This window comes from Armigeres subalbatus, chromosome 1 (genome assembly GCF_024139115.2).
Source record: "Armigeres subalbatus isolate Guangzhou_Male chromosome 1, GZ_Asu_2, whole genome shotgun sequence".
Taxonomy (NCBI): domain Eukaryota; kingdom Metazoa; phylum Arthropoda; class Insecta; order Diptera; family Culicidae; genus Armigeres; species Armigeres subalbatus.
In genome coordinates this window covers 66,524,060-66,547,047 of record NC_085139.1, presented here as the reverse complement: position 1 = coordinate 66,547,047, position 22,988 = coordinate 66,524,060, and the positions used below count along the sequence as shown (strand labels likewise).

The window sequence follows — 22,988 nt, the reverse complement described above, 5'->3', positions numbered from 1 at the left end:
AGAGGCATGAAAGCTACCTGTCAAGAGGCTAAGAAGCCTCCTTTCAAAAGACTCGGAAGCCTGGAAATCTCCATTCAGAAGACTTTGAAAACCTCAATTCAAGAGGTTCGGAAGCCTCCTTTTAAGAGGGTCGAAGGCTTTCTTTCAAGAGGCTCGAAAGTTTCATATCTAGAGGCTTGGAAGCCTACTTTCAAAAGGCTAGGAAGCCTTCTTCCAAGAGGCTTGAAAGCCACATTCCATGATGCTCGGGAGCCTCTTTTCAAGAGGGCTGAAATCCACCTTTCATAAGACTCGTAAGCTTCATGTCTAGAGGCTCCAAAATTTCATATCAAGAGATTAAGAAGCTTCCTTTCAAGAGGCTCGGATACCTCCTGACAAGAGGCTCAAAAGCCTTCTTTTAAGAGGCTCGGAGGCCTCCTTCCAAGAGGCTCGGAGGCCTCCTTCCAAGAGGCTCGGAGGCCTCCTTCCAAGAGGCTCGGAGGCCTCCTTCCAAGAGGCTCGGAGGCCTCCTTCCAAGAGGGCCTGGAGGCCTCTTCCAAGAGGCCTCGGAGGCCTCCTTCCAAGAGGCCTCGGAGGCCTCCTTCCAAGAGGCCTGGAGGCCTCCTTCCAAGAGGCTCGGAGGCCTCCTTCCAAGAGGCCTGGAAGCCTCCTTCCAAGAGGCCTGGAAGCCTCCTTCCAAGAGGCCTGGAAGCCTCCTTCCAAGAGGCTGGAAGCCTCCTTCCAAGAGGCCTGGAAGCCTCCTTCCAAGAGGCTCGGAAGCCTCCTCCCAAGAGGCTCTGGAAGCCTCCTTCCAAGAGGCTCGGAAGCCTCCTTACAAGAAGCCTGGAAGCCTCCTTCCAAGAGGTCTGGAAGCCTCCTTCCAAGAGGCCTGGAAGCCACCTTCCAAGAGGCTCGGAAGCCTCCTTCCAAAAGGCCCCGAAGCCTCCTTCCAAAAAGCGCGGAAGCCTCCTGCCAAGAGGCCTGGAAGCCTCCTTCCTAGAGGCTCTGGAAGCCTCCTTCCAAGCGGTCTGGAAGCCTTCTTCCAAGAGGCCTGGAAGCCTCCTTCCAAGAGGCTCGGAAGCCTCCTTCCAAGAAGCCTGGAAGCCTCCTTCCAAGAGGCCTGGAAGCCTCCTTCCAAAGGCCTGGAAGCCTCCTTTCAAGAGGCCTGGAAGCATCCTTCCAAGAGGCTCGGAAGCATCCTTCCAAGAGGCCTGGAAGCATCCTTCCAAGAGGCCTGGAAGCATCCTTCCAAGAGGCCTGGAAGCCTCCTTCCAAGAGGCTCCTGGAAGCCTCCTTCAAGAGGCCCGGAAGCCTCCTTCAAGAGGCCTGGAAGCCTCCTTCAAGAGGCTCGGAAGCCTCCTTTCAAGAGGCCTGGAAGCCTCCTTCAAGAGGCCTGGAAGCCTCCTCCAAGAGGCTCTGGAAGCCTCCTTCCAAGAGGCCTCAGCCTCCTCCAAGAGGCCTGGAAGCCTCCTTCCAAGAGGCTCCAGCCTCCTTCCAAGAGGCCTCGGAAGCCTCCTTCCAAGAGGCCTGGAAGCCTCCTCCAAGAGGCCTGGAAGCCTCCTTCCAAGAGGCCCGGAAGCCTCCTTCCAAGAGGCCCGGAAGCCTCCTTCCAAGAGGCCTGGAAGCCTCCTTCCAAGAGGCCTGGAAGCCTCCTCCAAGAGGCCTGGAAGCCTCCTTCCAAGAGGCTCAGGAAGCCTCCTTCCAAGAGGCCCAAGCCTCCTTCCAAGAGGCTCAGGAAGCCTCCTTCCAAGAGGCCTGGAAGCCTCCTTCCAAGAGGCCTGGAAGCCTCCTTCCAAGAGGCCCGGAAGCCCTCCAAGAGGCCTGGAAGCCTCCTTCCAAGAGGCCTCAGAAGCCTCCTTCCAAGAGGCCCGGAAGCCTCCTTCCAAGAGGCTCTGGAAGCCTCCTTCCAAGAGGCTCGGAAGCCTCCTTCCAAGAGGCCCGGAAGCCTCCTTCCAAGAGGCCTCGGAAGCCTCCTCCAAGAGGCCTGGAAGCCTCCTTCCAAGAGGCTGGAAGCCTCCTTCCAAGAGGCTCGGAAGCCTCCTTCCAAGAGGCCTGGAAGCCTCCTCCAAGAGGCTCGGAAGCCTCCTCCAAGAGGCTCGGAAGCCTCCTTCCAAGAGGCCTCAAGCCTCCTTCCAAGAGGCCCGGAAGCCTCCTTCCAAGAGGCCCGGAAGCCTCCCTAAGAGGCTCCTGGAAGCCTCCTTCCAAGAGGCCCGGAAGCCTCCTTCCAAGAGGCTCGGAAGCCTCCTCCAAGAGGCTCGGAAGCCTCCTTCCAAGAGGCCTGGAAGCCTCCTTCCAAGAGGCTTGGAAGCCTCCTTCAAAGAGGCTCGGAAGCCTCCTTCCAAGAGGCCCGGAAGCCTCCTTCCAAGAGGCTCGGAAGCCTCCTTCCAAGAGGCCCGGAGGCCTCCTTCCAAGGGGCGCGGGAGCCTCCTCCAAGAGGCCTGGAAGCCTCCTTCCAAGAGGCCTGGAAGCCTCCTTCCAAGAGGCCTGGAAGCCTCCTTCCAAGAGGCTCGGAAGCCTCCTTCCAAGAGGCCTGGAAGCCTCCTTCCAAGAGGCTCGGAAGCCTCCTCCCAAGAGGCCTGGAAGCCTCCTCCCAAGAGGCCTGGAAGCCTCCTTCCAAGAGGCCTGGAAGCCTCCTTCCAAGAGGCCTGGAAGCCTCCTTCCAAGAGGCCTGGAAGCCTCCTTCCAAGAGGCCTGAAGCCACCTTCCAAGAGGCTCGGAAGCCTCCTTCCAAGAGGCCCAGAAGCCTCCTTCCAAAAGCGCGGAAGCCTCCTGCCAAGAGGCCTGGAAGCCTCCTTCCCAGAGGCCCGGAAGCCTCCTTCCAAGAGGTCTGGAAGCCTTCTTCCAAGAGGCCCGAAGCCTCCTTCCAAGAGGCTCGGAAGCCTCCTTCCAAGAGGCCCGGAAGCCTCCTTCCAAGAGGCCTGGAAGCCTCCTCCAAGAGGCCTGGAAGCCTCCTTCCAAGAGGCTCTGGAAGCCTCCTTCCAAGAGGCCTGGAAGCCTCCTTCCAAGAGGCTCGGAAGCCTCCTTCCAAGAGGCCTGGAAGCCTCCTTCCAAGAGGCCTGGAAGCCTCCTTCCAAGAGGCTCAGAAGCCTCCTTCCAAGAGGCCTGGAAGCCTCCTTTCAAGAGGCTCGGAAGCCTCCTTCCAAGAGGCTCGGAAGCCTCCTTACAAGAGGAGAGGGAGCCGCCTTGAAAGAGGGTAGGAAGCGGCCGTCGAAGAGGCACGGAAGCATCCTTCCAAGAGGCTCGGAAGCCTCCTTCCAAGAGGCTCGGAAGCCTCCCTTCCAAGAGGCCTGGAAGCCTCCTTCCAAGAGGCTCGGAAGCCTCCTTCCAAGAGGCCTCGGAAGCCTCCTTCCAAGAGGCTCGAAGCCTTCTTCCAAGAGGCCTGGAAGCCTCCTTCCAAGAGGCTCAGGAAGCCTCCTTCCAAGAGGCTCGAAGCCTCCTTCCAAGAGGCTCGGAAGCCTCCTTCCAAGAGGCCTCGGAAGCCTCCTTCCAAGAGGCTCGGAAGTCTCCTACCAAGAGGCTAGGAAGCCTCCTTCCAAGAGGCTCGGAAGCCTCCTTCCAAGAGGCTCGGAAGCCTCCTTCCAAGAGGCTCGGAAGCCTCCTTCCAAGAGGCTCGGAAGCCTCCTTCCAAGAGGCTCGGAAGCCTCCTTCCAAGATGCTCGGAAGCCTCCTTCCAAGAGGCTCGGAAGGCTCCTTTCAAGAGGCTCGGCAGCCTCCTTCCAAGAAGCTCAGCAGCCTCCTTCCAAAAAGCTCGGAAGCCTCCTTCCAAGAGGGTTGGAAGCCTACTTCCAAGAGGCTCGGAAGCCTCCTTCCAAGAGGCTCGGCAGCCTCCTTCCAAGAGGCTCGGAAGCCTCCTTCCAAGAAGCTCGGAAGCCTCCTTACAAGAGGCTCGGAAGCCTTCTTTCAAAAGGGCTCGTAGGCTTTCTATCAAGAAGCTCAGAAGCCTCTTTCCAAGAGGCTTGAAAGCCTCCTTTGAAGATTGTTGGAAGCCTCCCATCAAAAGTTTGGAATTTCTCTTTCAAGGAAACCTTTTCAAGAGGCTCGGAAGCGTGCTTCCAAGATGCTGAAAAGCCTTCTTTCGTGAGGTTTGGAGGCCTTCTTTCAAGAGGTTCGGAAGCCTTCTTTCAAGATGCTCAAAAGCGTTCTTTCAAAATTCTCATGCATCCTTTTTAGAGGCTCAAAAGCCTCTTTCAAGGGACTCGGAAGCTTCCCATCGAGATGCTCGGAAGCTCCGAAGTTTGCTTTCAAGAGGCTTGAAAGCCTTTACATGTCCTCAAAGACCTATGGGAAGCTTGAGGAAACTTAATTTGAATTGGAAAGTTTCACGGAATAACAAAAATTTCAGTCAACTTTATGGAGAGCCAAACTACTCGAAATCGCATATTAGTCTCATATGCATATGAATAGGAAATCTGGCAAATATGGGACTGATATGCGATCATAGGCAGCATATATCTCGTTTTCAGTTCCGTTTTTTTATACATCTCATAAGTAATGCTTATTTTAATTCACAGCGAAAAAAATAGGGGGTACCTCAATGAATGTAAAAATTCGACGGGGTACCGCTCAAGAAAAAGGTTGAGAACCGCTTTTTTTACCCTTTTCGACCTTTTGTCCTTTCTGACCATTTGTTCCTTCAACGTTTTGTCTTTCGACCTTCTTTTCCTTCGACCTTTTATCTTTGCGAAAATGAAACGAAATCTCGCTTAACTTTTCAAAAGGACCTAAGTAACATTTTTTTCATGAAATAATTTGAGTACTGCAATGAAAAGCTTTCATGTTGTTCTGTTGATTGCGCTATTCAAATTAATTCATGAAAAAATGTTACTTAGGTCCTTTTGAAAAGTTAAGTGAGAAATGATAATGATGATTATTGCCGGGCAAATTTGCCAAAACAAAACGCCGAGCCGTTCACTCAATTTATGGTGAAGTCTCGATCAGCTGATCGAAATTGTCTCATAAAATGACTTATTGGGTCTCGGAATTCGGGCAATGTGTATCTCGAAACTTAGACAATTCGCAAATGGCACTAAAATTACGAATTTATAACAAGTTTGATCGATTGACAATTGTATCACACGTACACTGAAATAAACACGTAGGCGGGATTCATCATCTGCGATCAGGCGAGATTTAAAAATATTTACAAATTGTTCGAAAATGAAACTGAATCAAAAGATTCAGCTGACTTCTCGCTGCTGAGATCGCCTTAGAGCAATCATATTGCGTCCGGCCTTATGAGACTCAGGCGAGAACACTCTTCACACTTGGATTGACACACTTATATTTTTGTTTACACTCAAATTGTTCAAATGAAAAAATGGTTCGAATGAATGTGGCCATGAAAGAAGGAGACGGGCCAATCATTATACAAACAAATATTTTTAAATTAAATTTAAACACTATTTTTATCTAACATCTAGATTGCAAGCCTATTTTTAGCTTAGGATTTTAAATAGGATTTTTTTCAACGTCTCAAATTCAAAACAAAACTCCCTTTCTTTACGATCTAATTTCGTTCATACCACCCCCCTCCTTTTGAGCGCAAAAAGATGTTTTACAGTTACGAACAATCTGCATAGTTCAATATTTCAAAGATCTTTTGGAAAAACAAGAATTTTTCGTTTCGGTACTGAACAAAAAAATACCGACTCCCCCCAAACCCACCAAACCCGTATTTTCTTCTTTTATCTCCTTACACGTAATACAACACGGTCGGAAAATTATTAATTTAATAACTTTCCCCACGAATAGGTACGAACACGCTTCGCTTCTGACTTCCTACATTAATAATACTCCACCGATTTTTTGTTGTTGTTGATTAGGCCACTACACTGTCCATCAACTTAACACACGTATGAACAAAATGGGAGCCACGCTCGTCGACGTCTAAACACTACTCCACTAACGCAACTACCGCGATCGCTACATTATGGCAATGCAATCTGCTCGCTCACACACTGTTCACGCGCTCTCGAAACTCGCTCGTGCAAACTCGGGTGCAGGTCACGTGAGGGGCGGTGGTGCACTGATTGTAATTTTGACTTCCTCGTCCGGTCGATCGTCACCATTGATCGTCATCATTGTCGTCGTAGTCGTCGTCAAGGCCGGCATGGCCACGAGCGTGGTAATGTTTCAGAGAAAGCTCTCTCGCGCCGTGTGCTGGCCTTCGTTGTCCAGCACGAAGCGCTGCGAGCCAGGTTCGCCGTACTGGCTGTGGTAGAAGTCTTCGCGCATCAGGATGTTCAGGTTCGAGCACCGGAAGTACAAAATCTCCTGGAACGGCTTCCGGAAGTCCCGATTCAAGGTGGCGTAGATGATCGGGTTCAGGAGAGAGTTGGCGTAGCCCAGCCATAGAAAGAAGGACGACAGGGTCGGGTAGTCGTCGTCCATGAGCGGTCGAACCAGGGCCAGGATGAAAAAGGGCAACCAGCAGATGGTGAAGGCGGACATGATGATGCCCAACGTGGTGGAAGCTTTGCGTTCTTTGGCTAGTTGAAAGCGAAGTTTCTTTTGGTGGGGCGACCCAACGGACGCGGTCAGCGGCTCCGGGGGCTTGAGCATGGCTTGGTTTTTATCCACTGCGAGGGAATTTTCCAGTCTTGTTTGGGCCCGCTTTTCGTCTTTGACTATTCGCCGGGCGGCTCGGAATATCTGATAGTATACAAACAGCATCACCGCCAGAGGTATGTAGAAGGACCCCAGGGTGGCATAAATTTGATAACCTACGTCTTCGCAAACGGCACAGAAGGGTCGCTGATCTGTTCCCTCTCCGATTGTGTGCTTATTGCCTAGGATTAGAAGCGGTGGCAGCGATATGCAGGCAGCTGCCAACCAGACGAGTGCCACGCAAAGCATCATCCGGCGAGGCGTCCTTTTGACGCCGTACTCCAGGGGCTTAGTGATTGCCCAGTACCGATCGACGGATATCGCGCACAGGTTCAGGATCGAAGCCGTGCACGAAAGCACGTCGAACGATACCCAAATATCACAGAATACTCTACCGAAGTTCCACTCGCCCAAGACTTCGTACATCAGGGCCGGAGGCATCACCAGACAAGCCACGCAAAGATCCGATACTGCCAACGAAACAAGTAGATAGTTGCATGGCCTGCGAAGTTTCCGAACCAGACAAACCGCCACGCAAACCAGAATATTGCCCACGATAGTACCGAATATCACAGCTAGTAGAACAATGCATATGATCACCTTACGGATCGTGTCGATTTCCGGCTCGTGATCAAGTGCCTTACCGGCTAGCGTCGACGCGATTATCGAGCCCGCGGTTGTAGTACTGGTACTTATTCCGGCCGCAGCTGCCGCCACCGCAGGTATCAGACCTTCATCCGAGCCACCGTAGCCATTAGCAGTGCCCGCTAAGGAGTGGCCCAGCGTTTGATTTAACGTCAACAGGGTGAACGGTGCGGCCGATGTAGCCGACACTTCAATGTCTGGAACTGGATCGTAACTTTGCTGCTCCTGCAATCGCTGCGTGTATGGATCTGGTGGGCTTCCAATGGCAAATTCATTTACAAGCCTCGACAATGCTAATGCGTCCATATAAGGACCCAGACTATGTTCCCCGAAGAACTATCCACGTCTACCCGCCTTCCCAAATGCGTTCGAACGTATCCAAGTTGTATATTTAATCTACTTTCTAACAGAATCTACACAAACCCAGCAATCTATTCCATTAAGATTACGCCACTCCTATAAACATCTTTCAACCCAGCTTTTTCTTCGAATAACAAAATGTCACACCACTGGACCCTGCTTTCCGACAGCATCTTACCGCATACAAACCGCTGTCACTCTAGCTATCTTCTGCCGCAACATCGACCCGAACGTTTCTTACTCTATTAAAATTTGAATTAAAATACGCCACCCCGCCAGGATATCGTCCCGACTTGAGTTTCCCTTTAATTACCGCTGCAGATCCGAAAGCGAGCGTACTACCTCCGGACATGCGGCCCAGACGTGCCTCACACCTGAGCTGATTTTTAGCAGAAAGAGCTATGTCCCTTCGGTGCTGTCGTCGATTTTATTATAAATGATTACCAACCGGCACAGAATCGAACCTCAAAAGCCGCAGGTGCCACGCGGGGCCGATGCGGTGGCGACGCTGGGAGAAGATGATGATGGTGATGAAGATGTCGATGGTTTCTTCCAGGGGTTGGCTTTTGTTTCCGGATGGAAAATCCACCGAGCTTTAAGCTGTCACGGCCAGCCCCGGCAGCCGCCCGGGCAGACAGAGATGGGTTGACAACGATGGTGCTGGGAGATTGATTACTGCCGCTGGGTTACACCGGTCGGTCGGTCGGTCCACTGGTCTGGAGCTCTGCGGAAAGAGAAACACACGGAAAATAGAGCGAGAGATTAGAATTTAATATCCTAGATGGAATGGTCTTGGGTTGGTTTGGAGACGTGTGGGGACAGATGTTTGAATAGAGTTTGGTGCTGAAATCTGATTAACAAGCATAATACCTTCAGAGGTAGTAGGAGTTTTCTTTTGCGGCTAAAGTTGGGCGATTAAAAACTTGTCAATCTAATTTGTTGAATATGAGAGATATAAAGTTGCTCTATGAAATCACGCCGAATTCCTTCCACAAGAATATTTTATGCTAACGAGTAACGAAAAGTTTCATTTAAAATGCAGAATTAAATAATGACATTAAGCCTATTCAAATATTCAAAAAAATTATGTCTCCTCCCCCCTCGGATTTTTAAGCTTTTCCGAAAATGTTGGGAATTTTCAAATCATTCTTTAACACTCTGATCGAGATAAGTTTTACTTCATATGAACGACCAAGCCTGAAAAAATTCGGAACGCTATTTTCAAACCGCTATATCTCAGCTGTTAGTGAACCGATTTGAACATTTTTGGGACTCCCGTCTTCCAAGATTGTCTGAGATGTTGAAATCTCCGATCGGACCTTTCGGCCCCCTCGGGACCGCAAAACAACGTCGGAGCAAGTCGTGATTTCCATACAAATTGCGTGATTTAGAAAGTTGCCGTCTTCTACTGTTGCAGTTTGTACGATTTTGAAACTCATTCGCTTGTCGGCGCTAGCGTATATGGAAATACTCGTTGAGTTATTTATTGAGTATTTTGCAATCCGTAAGATTTAGAAAGCTGTCTTCTTCTGGAGTTCAAGAGGTCAAAACGAAACTGCCGTAGGTCAAATTATTTTGAAACCATTTCAAAATTATATTGCCACGGATTATATTATATCAGAACTCATTTGCTTCGCAGTGCAAATGCATATGGCAATACTCATTGAGTTGAATATTTTATAATTCGCTAGATGTAAAATGCTGCCATCTTCTATAGATTTGTTCAGAAAGTCAAAACCATATTGTCACTTCTTATCATATTATTTCGATATTTACCACCTTAGCGGCGCTCACCCAACCAAAAAGTGTAATTTTACATTAATTTCATGCATATATTGTCATAATTTGGGGCCCTCCTTAGCCGTGCGGTAAAACGCGTGGCTACAAGGCAAGACCATGCTGAGGGTGTCTGGGTTCGATTCCCGGTGCCGGTCTAGGCCATTTTCGGATTGGAAATTGTCTCGACTTCCCTGGGCATAAAAGTATCATCGTGTTAGCCTCATGATATACGAATGCAAAAATGGTAGCCTGGCTTACAAACCTCGCAGTTAATAACTGTGGAAGTGCTCAATGAACACTAAGCTGCGAGGCAGCTCTGTCCCAGTGTGGGGATGTAATGCCAATAAGAAGAAGAAGAAGAAGAAGATATTGTCATAATTTAGGGCATATAAATACCCGGACACGAGAAAATAAAAACGGGTTATGTGTTTGTATGTCTACATTGAATCTACTTTCATACTCCCACAGACGATATACCGCTATATACTTGCCAGCTTTAACTTGCATACAAAAATGTTTGACCTGCGACGGAAATTGAACCTAGACCCTCCTCCACGATCAGCACTACTTGACTGATGCTAGCCATCCGGACTATCTAAACCTTATGTATGTATGTATGTTCGCTAATTTCTGCTGAACCACTTGGCCGATTTCAACCAAATTTGGTATACACATTCTCTATCATCAGGGCGAGTTAACAATGGAAATGGGGAGGTGTGGTGGGAGGGGTTTTGATTAGAAAACGAACAATTCTGTGTAACTTCCATCTCCAAGGACCGATTTCAACCAAATTTTGTACACATATTCACTATGAGTAGCCGATCATATGGGAGGGTAATTTGAGAAAGGGGGGAAGGGTCTGGAGGGAGGAGTATTGTTCAGAAAACGGGCAATTCAGTATAGCTTCTGTATCCCTTAGCCGATTTCAACCAAATTTGGAACACACATTCTTTTTCTTAAGAAGACGAAGATAGGGGTTATACCACAGCGAACAGACATGGAGAATCGAACAAAATTTCTTGCAAAACATGTGTAAATAAACAAAGCGAACCTCAACGCCATCGACGTCGACATTGCAACTCACAAACTCATTTTGACAACACGATGGCGCTGGTATGCTCTTGCATGAATAACGACACTAGCGCACAAGGGCATTTTTTGATGACGCTAGCGCTGATTCTGCACGGAATAACGTTGACATTCCAAAGTTATTTCAAAATGAACAGTAAAAAGTTATCACAACATAGCGAGTACAGCTTCAACGTCTGTTCTCTGTCCTTAGGTTTAACGAGCACATCAGTATGACAACAGCAAAGGCTTTCGCTGTTCTAGGATTTATTCGTCGTAACACTGGTTGTTTTACAGATGTTTATGCGCTCAAGTCACTTTACTGTTGTTTAGTCCGCAGCATTTTGGAATATGCTGTTTGTGTTTGGTCGCCTTACCATGCAGTCCAAACTCTCCGAATGGAAAGAGTTCAACGCTCTTTTCTCATATACGCTTTACGATAGCTCCCATGGAAAGACTCTCTGAACCTTCCTGACTGAATGGCGTCGATGTAGGCTCATAGATCTTGAAATATTAGCGCTTAGACGCATTAAATTGCAAAGAATGTTCATATTTGATCTTATAAATAATAACATAGATAGCCCTTTGTAGTGAATATAATGGATTCAAGAAACTAATTCGGTGAGCAAATAAATGTTGGCAAAAATTAAAACTAAAATGATAGACCAATAATTATTATCAACGAGACATTATTCCGAACTGTTCTCAATGACAATGCGCTGTAAAACCTTCATCGAAAGATCTACATATGTGTGCCAAAGAGGAAAAGATACTTAGGCTGCACGTATAAGTATGAGTGAGTCAAGGAGAGAAAACGAGCTGTGGATTGCCGAGGATTCGGGTAAAGGATTTATTTTGGACAACCCTTACGGGGGCTGTTATTTTGGACCACCAAGAGGAATTGGCACTCAGTGGTCCAAAATATGAGCCGTCTAACTGGTGGTCCAAAATACCTCCCTTACCCTATGGAGTATAAAAGTAGGAGATAGGAGGAAAAGAAAACTAGCGAGCGCTTACGTTTATGATTATAATGTCGAATTCGTTTTTAAAAAGTTCCAACCTAGGTTGGAACCAGTTCCAACCTAAGTGCTGTCAAAGTGTTTTTTTATTCGCTCAGGTTGGAACTAGGTTCGCACTAGTTCCAACCCCAAAGCTGTCGGGTTCGCACTGTGTTGTTTCACGGTCTCGCACCAGGTTCACCAATACAACTGCACTTCAACTGTCAAAACCATATGGATGGAATAAACAAGCCGAAGGGAAATACAAACCAGAGTAAAAACGAAACTGTTTGTGCATTTAATAAAGAATGCGCATCGAAAGCCGTTTTACGGACATTTTTTATTCCCTATGATATTTGTCAACATTTGCATTATATTTAAATTCCCTTTGGACTTTTTTTCAGTAATCCCAGGATAATTTGTTTTAAACGGAAATATTATATTGCAATTTGTTCTAAATTTCCCCCATTAATTATTTATTTAAGTAGTTCTTCAAAAAATCATACAGAAATTCTTCAAAGAATTCTTATAATTCGTTCAGGTATTCCTCCTTGAAGTCTTGTATGCATTCCATTACGAATTCTTCCCAGAAAGCATTAGAGCAATATTTCAGGCATTCCTTCATAATATTTTTCCAGAAGTTCATCTGGAAATTCCTCCAAGAGTTCCTACGAAATTTCTTCCAAGAATTTATCTGGAAGTTCCTCCAGGAATTCCTCCGGAAGTTTCTCCAGGAATTCCTTCGGAAGTTCCTCCAAGAATTCCTTCGGAAGTTCCTCCAGGAATTCCTCCCGAAGTTCCTCCAGGAATTCCTCCGGAAGTTAATCCAGGAATCCCACCAGCTATTCCTCCAGGAATTCCGCCGGAAGTTCCTCCAGAAATCCATCCGGAATTTCCTTCAGAATTTTCTCCCTGGAATTCCTCCAGAAATTCCTTCAAGTTCCTCCGGGAATTCCTCCGGAACATCCTTCAGAAGTACCTCCGGAAGTCCTTCCAGAAATTTCTCCGGAATTTCCTTCGGAAGTTGTTTCAGAAAGTCCTCCGGAAATTTTTCCCGAAATTCCATCAGGAATTCCTTCGGATGTTCCTCCAATAATTTTCCCGGATGTACTTTCAGAAGCTCTTCCAGGAATTGCTCCGAAAGCTCCTCCACGTATTGCTCCGGAGGTATTTCTGGAGGGACTTCCTGAGAAATTTCGGGAGGGACTTCCGAAGGAATTTTTGGATGGACTTCTGGAGGTATTCCTGGAGGAACTTTCGGAGGAATTTATGGTGGAACTTCCGGATGGATTTTTGAAGGAGCTTCCGGAGGAATTTCTGGAGGAACTTCCGTAGGAGTTTCTGGAGGATCTTCCGGAGGATCTTACGGAGAAATGGGAGAACTTCTGGATGAATTCCTGGAGGAACTACCCGAGGAATTTATGGTGGAACTTCCGGATGGATTTCTGGAGGAGCTTCCGGAGGAATTTCTGGAGGAACTTCTGGAGGAACTTCCGGAGGAACAGCTGGTGGGATTCCTGGATGAACTTCCAGAGGAATTCCTGGAGGAACTTCCTGAGAAATTCCTGAAGGAAGCTCTAGAGGAATTCCTAGAGGAATCTCTGGAGGAACTTCCGGAAGATTTCCTGGAGGAATTTCCGGAGGAATTTCTGGAGGAACTTTCGGACGAATTCTTAGAGGAACTTCCGGACGAATTTCTGACGGTACTTCTAGAGGAACTCCTAAATGCATTTGAGTAGGATTTCATGAATGAATTTCCAAATGATTTACTGGAGGACATTCCGGAAGAAGTTTTGAAGTATTTTTAGGAGGAATTCCTGAAGGAATGTTCCAAAGATATTCTGAAGGAACTTCCGAAGGAAATTGTTAAGGAACTTCGGAACTTTCCTAACGAACTCCCGAGCTCCGAATAGATTCCTGAAGAAATTTCCGAAGGAATACCTGAAGAAACATCCGGAAGAAATTCCGGAAAGAAACTCCGAGTAAATGCATGCAAGAACTTGCGGACGAATTCCTGAAAAAGCGGAAAGGGGCCATCCAGAAACCACGTGGTCATATTTTTAAAGATTTTTAACCCCCCCCCCCTTCTCCCATGTGGCTTATCGTGGTCATTTGGCATACCCCCCTCCCCCCCCCCCCTTTGACCACGTGGTTTTTTTCAAGTAATTTTTTTTTAAAAACCATACATAACTAAAAAATATGGTTAATCCGATCAATTTTGAAGATGGACAATTTTAACTGATTCAAAATCAAACTAAACCCAGCATGGAAATTATAAATTTTCATGAATTCGAACATTTTGATTATGTTAACATATTGTAATGTGTATCAGGTATTAGTATATCTAGAACTCGCACACCTTCGATGCATCAGAAGGAAACAAAAAAATGTGGACTCACAAATATGTTATAAAAATTTTGAGAAAAATTTGTAATGGTTTAGAAATATTCCAAAATATCCCTATATATTTTTTTTTAAATTTCTTTATTTATGATTTTTTTTTAAATAATTATGAAGTTTACCACTGAATATCCCTATAGATTCCTAAGAGTATTTGGGATATTCCGTAGCTCTGGAGGTACTGGAAATTCTTAAGATATATTAACCTCAGCGAAGCATCTGAACTGAACTGAAGGTTTTTCTAAGGGCATACAAGTTTCATTCAGAATCTCAAAACTCTCTTCATTATGCCAAGATTCTATGATTCTAATCAGAACCGTAACACAATGTCCTTAATATTCCTTTGCCTGAATTATACAGTTTTGGCTTAAAATGCAAGTTTTCATTTTAAATCTACAGTCTTTAATATCTTTGGGTTCCTTTTCGTATTCTAGAATTTATTGTTATATTTTGGTATTTAACCCTCTCTGGACGATTTTTTTACAAGGATTTAACGTACATATTTAGGGGTTTCCACTCGATCTTGCCATCACTAGTATAGAAAGAACTAAAAAGTCGTACTTTTTTCGGGTGTCATAGGCCAAACTGCTCTGAAGTACATATCCTCGAAAGTATCAAAAATCATGTCAAGAAACAAAATGTCCCAAGACATGATATTACGGAGTTTTGAAACGATCCGATTAACCAAGTCCTGAGCGATATATCCGTGCATCGCTAAGCAGGTCCAGCAGGTCCATTGAGCCGATGCGATTTCATTTATTACTTTCAAGACCTTTCATGAGTCGATGTTCTAAGATACGATATCGACTGAAATGAAAACTCAGCCTAAACAATTTTAAAAAATTTCCATAACAATTAGGAAATGTCCAATAAAGAAATCATGGAATAAGCAATAAAAAAATATCAAATTTTCTACAAATAATGCAAAATTTCCATAAACAATTAAGAATTTTCCACAAAACAAAAATAAATTAACACTTTTAAAACCAAAAATTACAAACATAAAAGAAGAATTTTCCATAAAGAAATCAAAATGTTCCACGGAAAAAATACAAACATTCCATAAATTAATCAATATAAGAAAAAATATTACAAAATTTTCAACAAAATAAATATTTTTTAACAAAAATAAAACCTTTCCATGAAAAAATCAATAATGAGCATTGAAAAAAAGGAAATTTTCTATCAAAGAATATAAAAAGCAATAAAATTAAGCATGTTTCCCTTATTAACCCGTTTGAAGTTCATGGAAAATTTTATCAATTTGGTTGCTTTTCTTTCTTATTTTCTTATTTTTTATTGCTCTTTATTGATGTAGCATTGCCCAGGTGTTGCAAATGTCATAATGAACTATTTGCAGCACCGCACTCTAGGTCAATTTCCGTGCGTTTGTTTTCTTTTCCTCAAAAGCTGACCAAAAATTGTATTTTAATGACTTTTTACATTTCCCCGTTAAATTCACAAACTTTTTGTATATACAAACCTTGCGGATCCCAAAACGAATCGATTAGGGGAAAATCTTGCAAATCGGTCAACCCGTTCGCGAGTTAAATCGTCAGGAAGGAAATCTCATTTTTATTATATAGAGATTATGTGTAGAAAAAAATATCTATTTTGTGAAAATTTTTGTAATTGTTTGCTAATATTGATATTGCTAATATTGATTTATTCATGAAAATTTTGAACTTTTTTCGTGGAACATTTTGATTTCTCTATGAAAAATTCTTATTTCACAATTGCAGTTTTTGCTTTCACAAGTGCTAATTTATTATTGTTGAAATTTTTTTCGGAATTTACGCTGGAGTGGTTTTTTTTATATTAACAATTTGTAGCAAAATTTCCAAGCAAAATTTTTCACAGAGAATTGTTCAAAAATCATTCGGAATGCCAGCACTTTATCAGGATTGTATGAAATAAAGTCAAAGTTTTTACAGGCAATTTCTTTACTGGATTTTTCCTGAATATCCACAAGAAATTCTTTTGAAGTTTTTTTCTTGGATTATTGTAAAAACATGAACATTTTTCAAAATTGTAGCTGCAGTCCGCTAATGCAAAAGTGTCGGCGGCGTGATGCCAAAAACCATCTGCGGCGGTGGCGCGGCGCATTTTTTCTTTATATTTTCCTATTTTTCCTTTCCAATTTTTTTGTGGAAATTGAGACTGAATCGCAACCTGTTTTTTCGTTTATTTTTTTATGGAAATGGGCTAAGGCTAAGATGGCCAAATAACGCAGATACGCATCGACGTTGCGACCGACGCTGCGTTACCGGTTATTTTCGATGCACACCTACGTCTTTTCAACGCTGAGTTGAAAAGACGCTACGTGGGCATCGGTTCTAAGATGCGCTTTGCGTTTAATGATTTGTATTTTTTACACCGCTATTGTTATTCACCAAAAACTTTTCGTATAAAAAAAAGACCACGTGGTTCGAGAGCAACACCCCCCCCCCCCCCATGTGGCTTATCGTGGTCATTTTGCAAACCCCCCCCCCTCCCCCCATATATGACCACGTGGTTTCTGGACGGCCCCAAAGGAATAGAGAATCTGGGGTAGATATATCCATCCAAAAGCAAATTTCGTAATTCGCGAAAATGAGAGCGCGTACCTGATCATTTTTATCATGATCTGATTCGTTGTGGCTCACAAACTGCCAGTGCACTGGTAAAGTCCGGTATGGTGTCAATCATATGTTTCGAATCAAAACAAACACGATGCCACGCACACCACCATATCCAATGACAGATGAAACTGAAAACTCACGCCTTCGGAGTTTGGTCCGCTTCTTGCAATTACGAAGAAAATAGCAAATTAATAAATCTCATTACCGCTGAACAGTTCTTTAATCGCAAACAGATTAATTGTTTAATAATAATTGAATTCTAATTTGAAGAATCTCGCTGCATATTTGTAAACAAACAACAAACTGCTCGAAAAAATTTGGCGCTTGACACATGCTGTCAACTGTCAAATAGTATTACCTAAAATGCTAGTGCGAACGGTTTTGTTATTCAGAAGTAACACCTTCGAATAACATGTTATTCAGCTGTAATCTGAACAAGGCATTACAGTATTCCTTACCGTTGTCACTTCGAAGTACTTTTAGCTTGAATCCGGTCTGATTTTCAGCTAAGGCACGGAACTGGTCGAACGCGTGTAGAATTTCTGTTGTAGATCAACATCGCCTTCGAAATCAATAACTTGGACGCCTTGATTAGTGAACCGAACTTCATGGGCGCGCCGAACGATTCGACTCACCGACAACAGATTGTTCGACATTGTCGGTATAAGCTTGACATTCTTGACATCGATCGGAGGATTTTTCGAACAGCTTTTGATGAAATTCCTGACAGTTCCAGTGACAGTTCCAGTGACAGTTATCTTCATCACACCTTTATCGGCTGCTACAACAACGCAACTTGCTGGCTTCTTGTTGATCAGTAAATTACGATTCATAGTAAAATGATCCGACGCACCAGAGTCAAACACCCAACCTTCGCTGCAATTGCAGGTGTTCGTTGAGAGGACCGTGCAGAATGCTGATCCCTTCTTCTTATCGCATTTTACTTGGCATTCTCTAGCAATGTGCCCGTATCTATGACAACGTTTGCATTTCGGACCTTTTGGCTACTCAGCTGACCGGTTTTCGGTAACGCTTTGCTTCAGCTTTGATTGAAATGGCTTACTTCCGATAAACGCCGTTGTTGCCGAGGAGAACTGTACTTCCTAGAGTACCTTCGTCTTGATGCTATCGCCGGTGATTGGGGTGCCGGAGTTCTCCAACGCCATGATCATCGGATTTACTCCTCCGGAAGACCAGCAAGCAAAAGAGATACAATCCACTCATCTTCCGAAATCTCGAACCCAACGCCTCGAAGATAATGGGCGGTGGAAATGATTTCCGTCGCATACGCTTCCATATTTTCGCACGACGAAAGGGAGGTGGTGATCAGCTTCCTGGGCAGTGCTACCCGACGAGTCAGACCGGAGTCTTCAAATGCTGCTTCAAGCTTCGCCCAAACCTCACGGGCCGTTTTCGCGCCCTTAACATGTACGTAGTTTACCGGATCGAAAAGAAGAATAATCTTCGCTGTGCTCTTCTGCACTTCTTCGCGTCACCCGCCGGTAGAGTTTCATCCGCATTTGGAGTCGGCTTCACAACTTCCTACAGCTCTTCCAGCTCAAGGTAAGTTTCCACAGCGAACATCCAAGGGTGCCAGTTGCGCTCATTATTTTACTTGCTAGAAAAAAGCCTAAAAACGAATAGATTCTGAATTATTGTATTCGAACGACGACAAAGTCGGGCAGAAACAAAATCCTTAGTTGCTTAATCAAACGCAATTCAAAAGTGTGTGTGTGTGTGTTATTACAATCTAACTCCCACTGTCTGGCAGTGGCATTATGGATAGAATATTCGTGCAACTATTTAAATTTAATATAATTGCTAGAATCTTAGATCCGGGAGCTAGAAGGTGATAGCTCTATTGTAACTCCTATAGCCCATTTCAAGAACGCAAGCATTCCGAAGCTATAGACGTGTACAATAAGCCCCGCGTGATTACACCCACATATCATAAGGATATCTGAAGTGCATTCACACTTCCTGGATCAAAATTTATTTTTTTTGATCCTGGCGCGTATTTAGTAATAAACTCTATCAATATGAAAAAATGCATTTATGATAATCTCATCTAATCTATACGAACACAAATGCAGCCAGTACAAAGAAAGCATCCTGGAAAATCATTGATTTAGATGACGCCCAATAATTTTTCTTGTCAATATTGAGGCTCACTGCGTTGTGTTTGCCGCAGAGATGATTCTTCGAGATGTATCGTGTTTAAGTAGTCACTTCAACATGGTACATATCACGAATCTACAGGGGTTGAAGGATGCTAGGAGATACCGTGCCATACGCACCGCGTTCTTTTTAAGTTCTTATTTTGGTAGTTGTATATAAATATGTAGTGAAATGTATAACATTATAATAAAAGATTATATCAAATTTTATATATATTTGTAGAATATAACATCAACTAGGAGCCGAAGTTAACTCGGGATGTACACATCTTGTAGAAAAAGCTGGAAATTGTAAAGAATTTAATTATTATTTTGAATGTTTAGTATCAGATAGCAGATCATGTGCCGGGACGTCATCTGCATAAAGGTTACATGGCAGGTTGGAAGCTTTCCTTCCTGGGATGTTTTGTAGTGGGCTATGAAAATGTCAAATCATGAAAATATGAAAATTTTATAATATGAAAATAAGAAACATAAAAATATAATGTAATAGAAGAATAAAAATTGCTATATGAAAATAAAAAAACATGAAAACATGAAATTGAGAAATTAAGATACAAAAATATGAGTACAAACAAACATAAAAGCATGAGAAGCTGGTAGAATATTGTTACAGTATTTAATAGTCATCAACACAAAAAAATCTGAGATAAACTATATCGTTGAAACATAGTAAGCAAACAAACTCACTAAAACAAATGGATTTGGAAAGTTGAATTAGATATGCTTCTGAAAAGAAACTTAGAAATCTTTGGCCTGTAACAATAATCCATATCAAATATATATCGTAACAGAACCATGAGCCTGAAAATGAAGATTGAAAGTATCTTGCGTTGAAAGAACGAATGTTATAATTGTTATGAATAGTATATGTAAATTAGCCATTTAGACTACGACTCTTATAAATATATGAACAGAATGAAAAATAAAACAATTCATATGAAATATTTAAACCTTTGCGCAACTCCACGGAAGAGCTATGGTGTGGCGTCAAGTTCCTTTGCTCAAATCGTATGATAATTCATATTTGCATTTTTTTAAATCTAATGATGGAAACTTTTACAAGTTTTCAGCGTATTTTTTAAGTATTCGCACATCTCTGGATAAACTATCCCTATTTTTCCTTCCTATAGCTTAGCACTGAACAACACTCGAGATTCTGCTCCTTAGCGCAGATTGGTACTGAAACTCAAGATCGAAGTATTCGACATAAACATATATCTCAAAAATCGGAGGTAAAACCTAAGAAGAATAGTTTCAACCGTTTATGTATGCTCCTTCCTAAAGCAAGTTCCTGCTATGTACTACTTTTTCCAAAGCTTTTTTTTATTTTGTAGCCATCTGTTGGGAAAACTGAGAAACAACCACACTTTGGCAGAACTTTAGGAACTGGGACGCTTTGAAATGGAACAAAAAAGCAATGCAGTTGCCAGTATAGCTTATGTTTATTACTGACTCAGCATCTTGTGGGGCGGTATTTATATTATGTTAAGAGCAATATCTAAACGAATTGTAAAAAGAGACAATTGGAGAAAATCTTTTTTTTTGCTACGACATAGGGGTACATGGAATAATAGAATAATAATAGAATAATAATAGAATAATAATAGAATAATCATGGAATAATCTCACCGGGATTTTTTGCTTTCTCCTCTTCCTTGCTGATTTTCCTCTTGGACTTGAACATACACCCGTTTTATATAACAGATTTCCTCTTCCATCTTCGCGTACAATATTCAATTTCGAATATGATTGAATGCACACCGTTTTTCACGTCTTTAAAGCACGATTATGTGTCTATCTAGAGAACTTTTTTGTTCGGTTGCCTTTCTGCCAACACTGACATACTTTTTCCGAAAGTAGATGTAGGAAAAAAAAAACAAGTGCGATCATGCATAAGAAAAAACACTATTATTCGGCCGTGCACTCAATTTTATCACTGATCTGCCCAATATGTATTAATATTGGACACTTCTCAATGAATCTACATGTTTCACCCGAATTTTAATTTAAGTAATTCACTACAATTTATGTATTTTGTGGAACTGAAAACTAGAACGACCGTCGCGTGGCAGTGTAGCCAAAACTCTTCTTAATCAAACGCAATTCAAAAGTCCCCCTAAAATCAAATTTTCTGGTTATGATACTGATTTACCGAATATGCTTTTTTTAGGACATCTGATTTTATTACCGATGACAAACATTTTGAAGTAATAAGCCATCAGAGGCTGTGATCAGCATAGCATTTCAGGCAACGGTAAAACCCTCTGGAACCATTTGATACACAGAAGAGCTAGAAAAATTTTACATAACTGGTGCCAACCCAGAGAATGCTTCTGGTACAATTTTTAGGAGACCCATCCTAAGAAAATTCTTTTTGCATCAACAAGACATGATCTGCCGTTCTTTGAATGTTGGAATATTGCTCTCCCCACTTCAATTATTCTGGAAATTTGCTTCATCAAGAATACTGCGGACTTCTTTCTTTTTTAATTCTGCGAAAATCCTCCATCGGTTATCTAGGAGTTTATTAAAGAGTTTAAGGGTATTAAGGAGTTTCTTTTATCCAGAAGTTCTGAAGAATAATTACATTTCCCAGAATGCCTTGAGGGGAAACGCAAACAATCTATGCTAAATAAGCTAGTTTTCAGCTGAAGTAGCTTGTATTTGGCAATATAAGACCTAATAAGAATCAGCATTCAATGTTTGTTGGGTTGGGAATGGCCACTCGTTATTATTATCGAAATTATTCCGGGAATTCCTCCGGAAGTTTCTCCGGGAATTCCTCCTCCAAAATTGACCAAACATTTTTTTTTTCAACGATTTCAATTTGGGGTTAATATGACCCCGGATCACAAGCAACGTAAGTTTTTTTTAATAAAAGTACAATGTTATTTTCAAGATTTTTTGAGCGAATTTATACCTAGGGGACAGATTTCGGCGAGTTTTACCAAACTATCAACTGATATGCAGAGAAAGCTGAACGCCCTGGCCGAACGCTCATCTACGGCGAGTCTCACCGTCAATGTCACCCAGACCAAATATTTGGATGTCAACACGAACAACCCTCCAATTTTACGATAGCCGGGAAAGCAGTGGAGAAGGTCAAATACTTATAATATCTTGGCAGCCAGTTAGCGTCGGACGGTGAAACCACGATCGACATAAGCACGGACCAACAAAGCAAGGGCTGCATCTGCGAGTTTGCGAAATATATGAAGATCCATCAAGATTGATTGATTAATTTTCATAATTTGAGAGGCTTTTAGCCCTTTGCTGGCTGACCTCTGAAAACAACAAGATCAGTCAATGCACTAAATTTTGAATATTCAACTCTAACGAGAACTCTGTGTTGTTATATGCCAGTGAGACTTGGTTTGTATCATCAGAGATCACGCAGAAATTGCAAGATTTCATCCACCGATGTCTACGTTTTATAATTCGGGCATGGTAGCCTCACAATTGGATCTCGAAAGCTGAGCTCCTTCGACGATGCCATCAAAAACCGATACCAACAGAAATTCGAGAGCCTAAATGGAGTTGGGTGGGCCAGACGTTACGAAAGAGGGGGACGAAATCTTCTAGCAAGCGTTGGACTAGAATACGGCAGGCCATCGCAGCAGAGCCAGACCCAGATGCTCGTAGTGACGCAGCCTCAACAAAGAAAAAAAAGAAGTCAATAGGAATCCTGGACCTAGGTCAATGCTAAAGCGAGCATCCGCTCACGATGGAGATCTTTTATGTTGGCCCTATGTACCGCTCCGGGTACTCAGGACACATGATTGAGTGTTCGCCGGGGAAAATATGTTATCGCATTCCCTTTAATACAACCTATATTCTAAATGCGCTGGCTTGGGTCATTCCTTATAGTGAAGCTATGTAATGAAAAGGAATTTTGTTTGTTTTTCACCTTGTCATAAGATGATACATATCACTAAACTCCACCAATTCTCCTAAGAAGTGCGATTAATTGTAACTGCATTGACTCGTCTTATGATAAGCGAAGATATTAAACATATGTTTCTATTCAACAGTATTGTTTTCCCATGTGATTAGAGTGAAAGCATTTAAAAAAGTTTTATAAAACTAGTAAAAAATGTGGAAACATTCGTAACAACATTTGATCGGAATGTAATGACACCTAATTTCCCAAGTCACGCATTAAAGATACTTCTCATAAAAATTCAGTTTTTGCCAGCATAGAACATGAAAAAGAGCAAACTTCGGCATCATCGTCAATGTTCATTACTGTTCGAAACTAAATTGAGCTCTCGGCTTCAATGAATCTCAATTCGCATCGAGTAAGGCAATTTCGTAACACCAGTTAATTCTGTTTAACGCTTCCATTCGATTCA

The 22,988-nt window shown here is 43.2% G+C and overlaps 1 protein-coding gene across 2 annotated transcripts in view; it reads right to left on the bottom strand.

The window, feature by feature from the left end:
- Window positions 1–4,836: 4,836 nt before the first annotated feature.
- LOC134209848 (5-hydroxytryptamine receptor 1-like) overlaps window positions 4,837–22,988 on the bottom strand; it is a 286,177-nt gene continuing 268,025 nt past the window's right edge. Inside the window, exons 1-2 of one of the 2 annotated variants that reach the window (XM_062685949.1) lie at window positions 20,266–20,312; window positions 4,837–8,314 (exon numbers count right to left, since the gene is read on the bottom strand). In XM_062685949.1, the coding sequence (XP_062541933.1) occupies window positions 6,112–7,536 (1,425 nt within the window). In that variant the 5' untranslated portion in view covers window positions 7,537–8,314; window positions 20,266–20,312 and the 3' untranslated portion in view covers window positions 4,837–6,111. Of the gene's footprint in view, window positions 8,315–20,265; window positions 20,313–22,988 lie in introns of those variants that run through there. The other variant, XM_062685896.1, reaches the window with a different exon arrangement.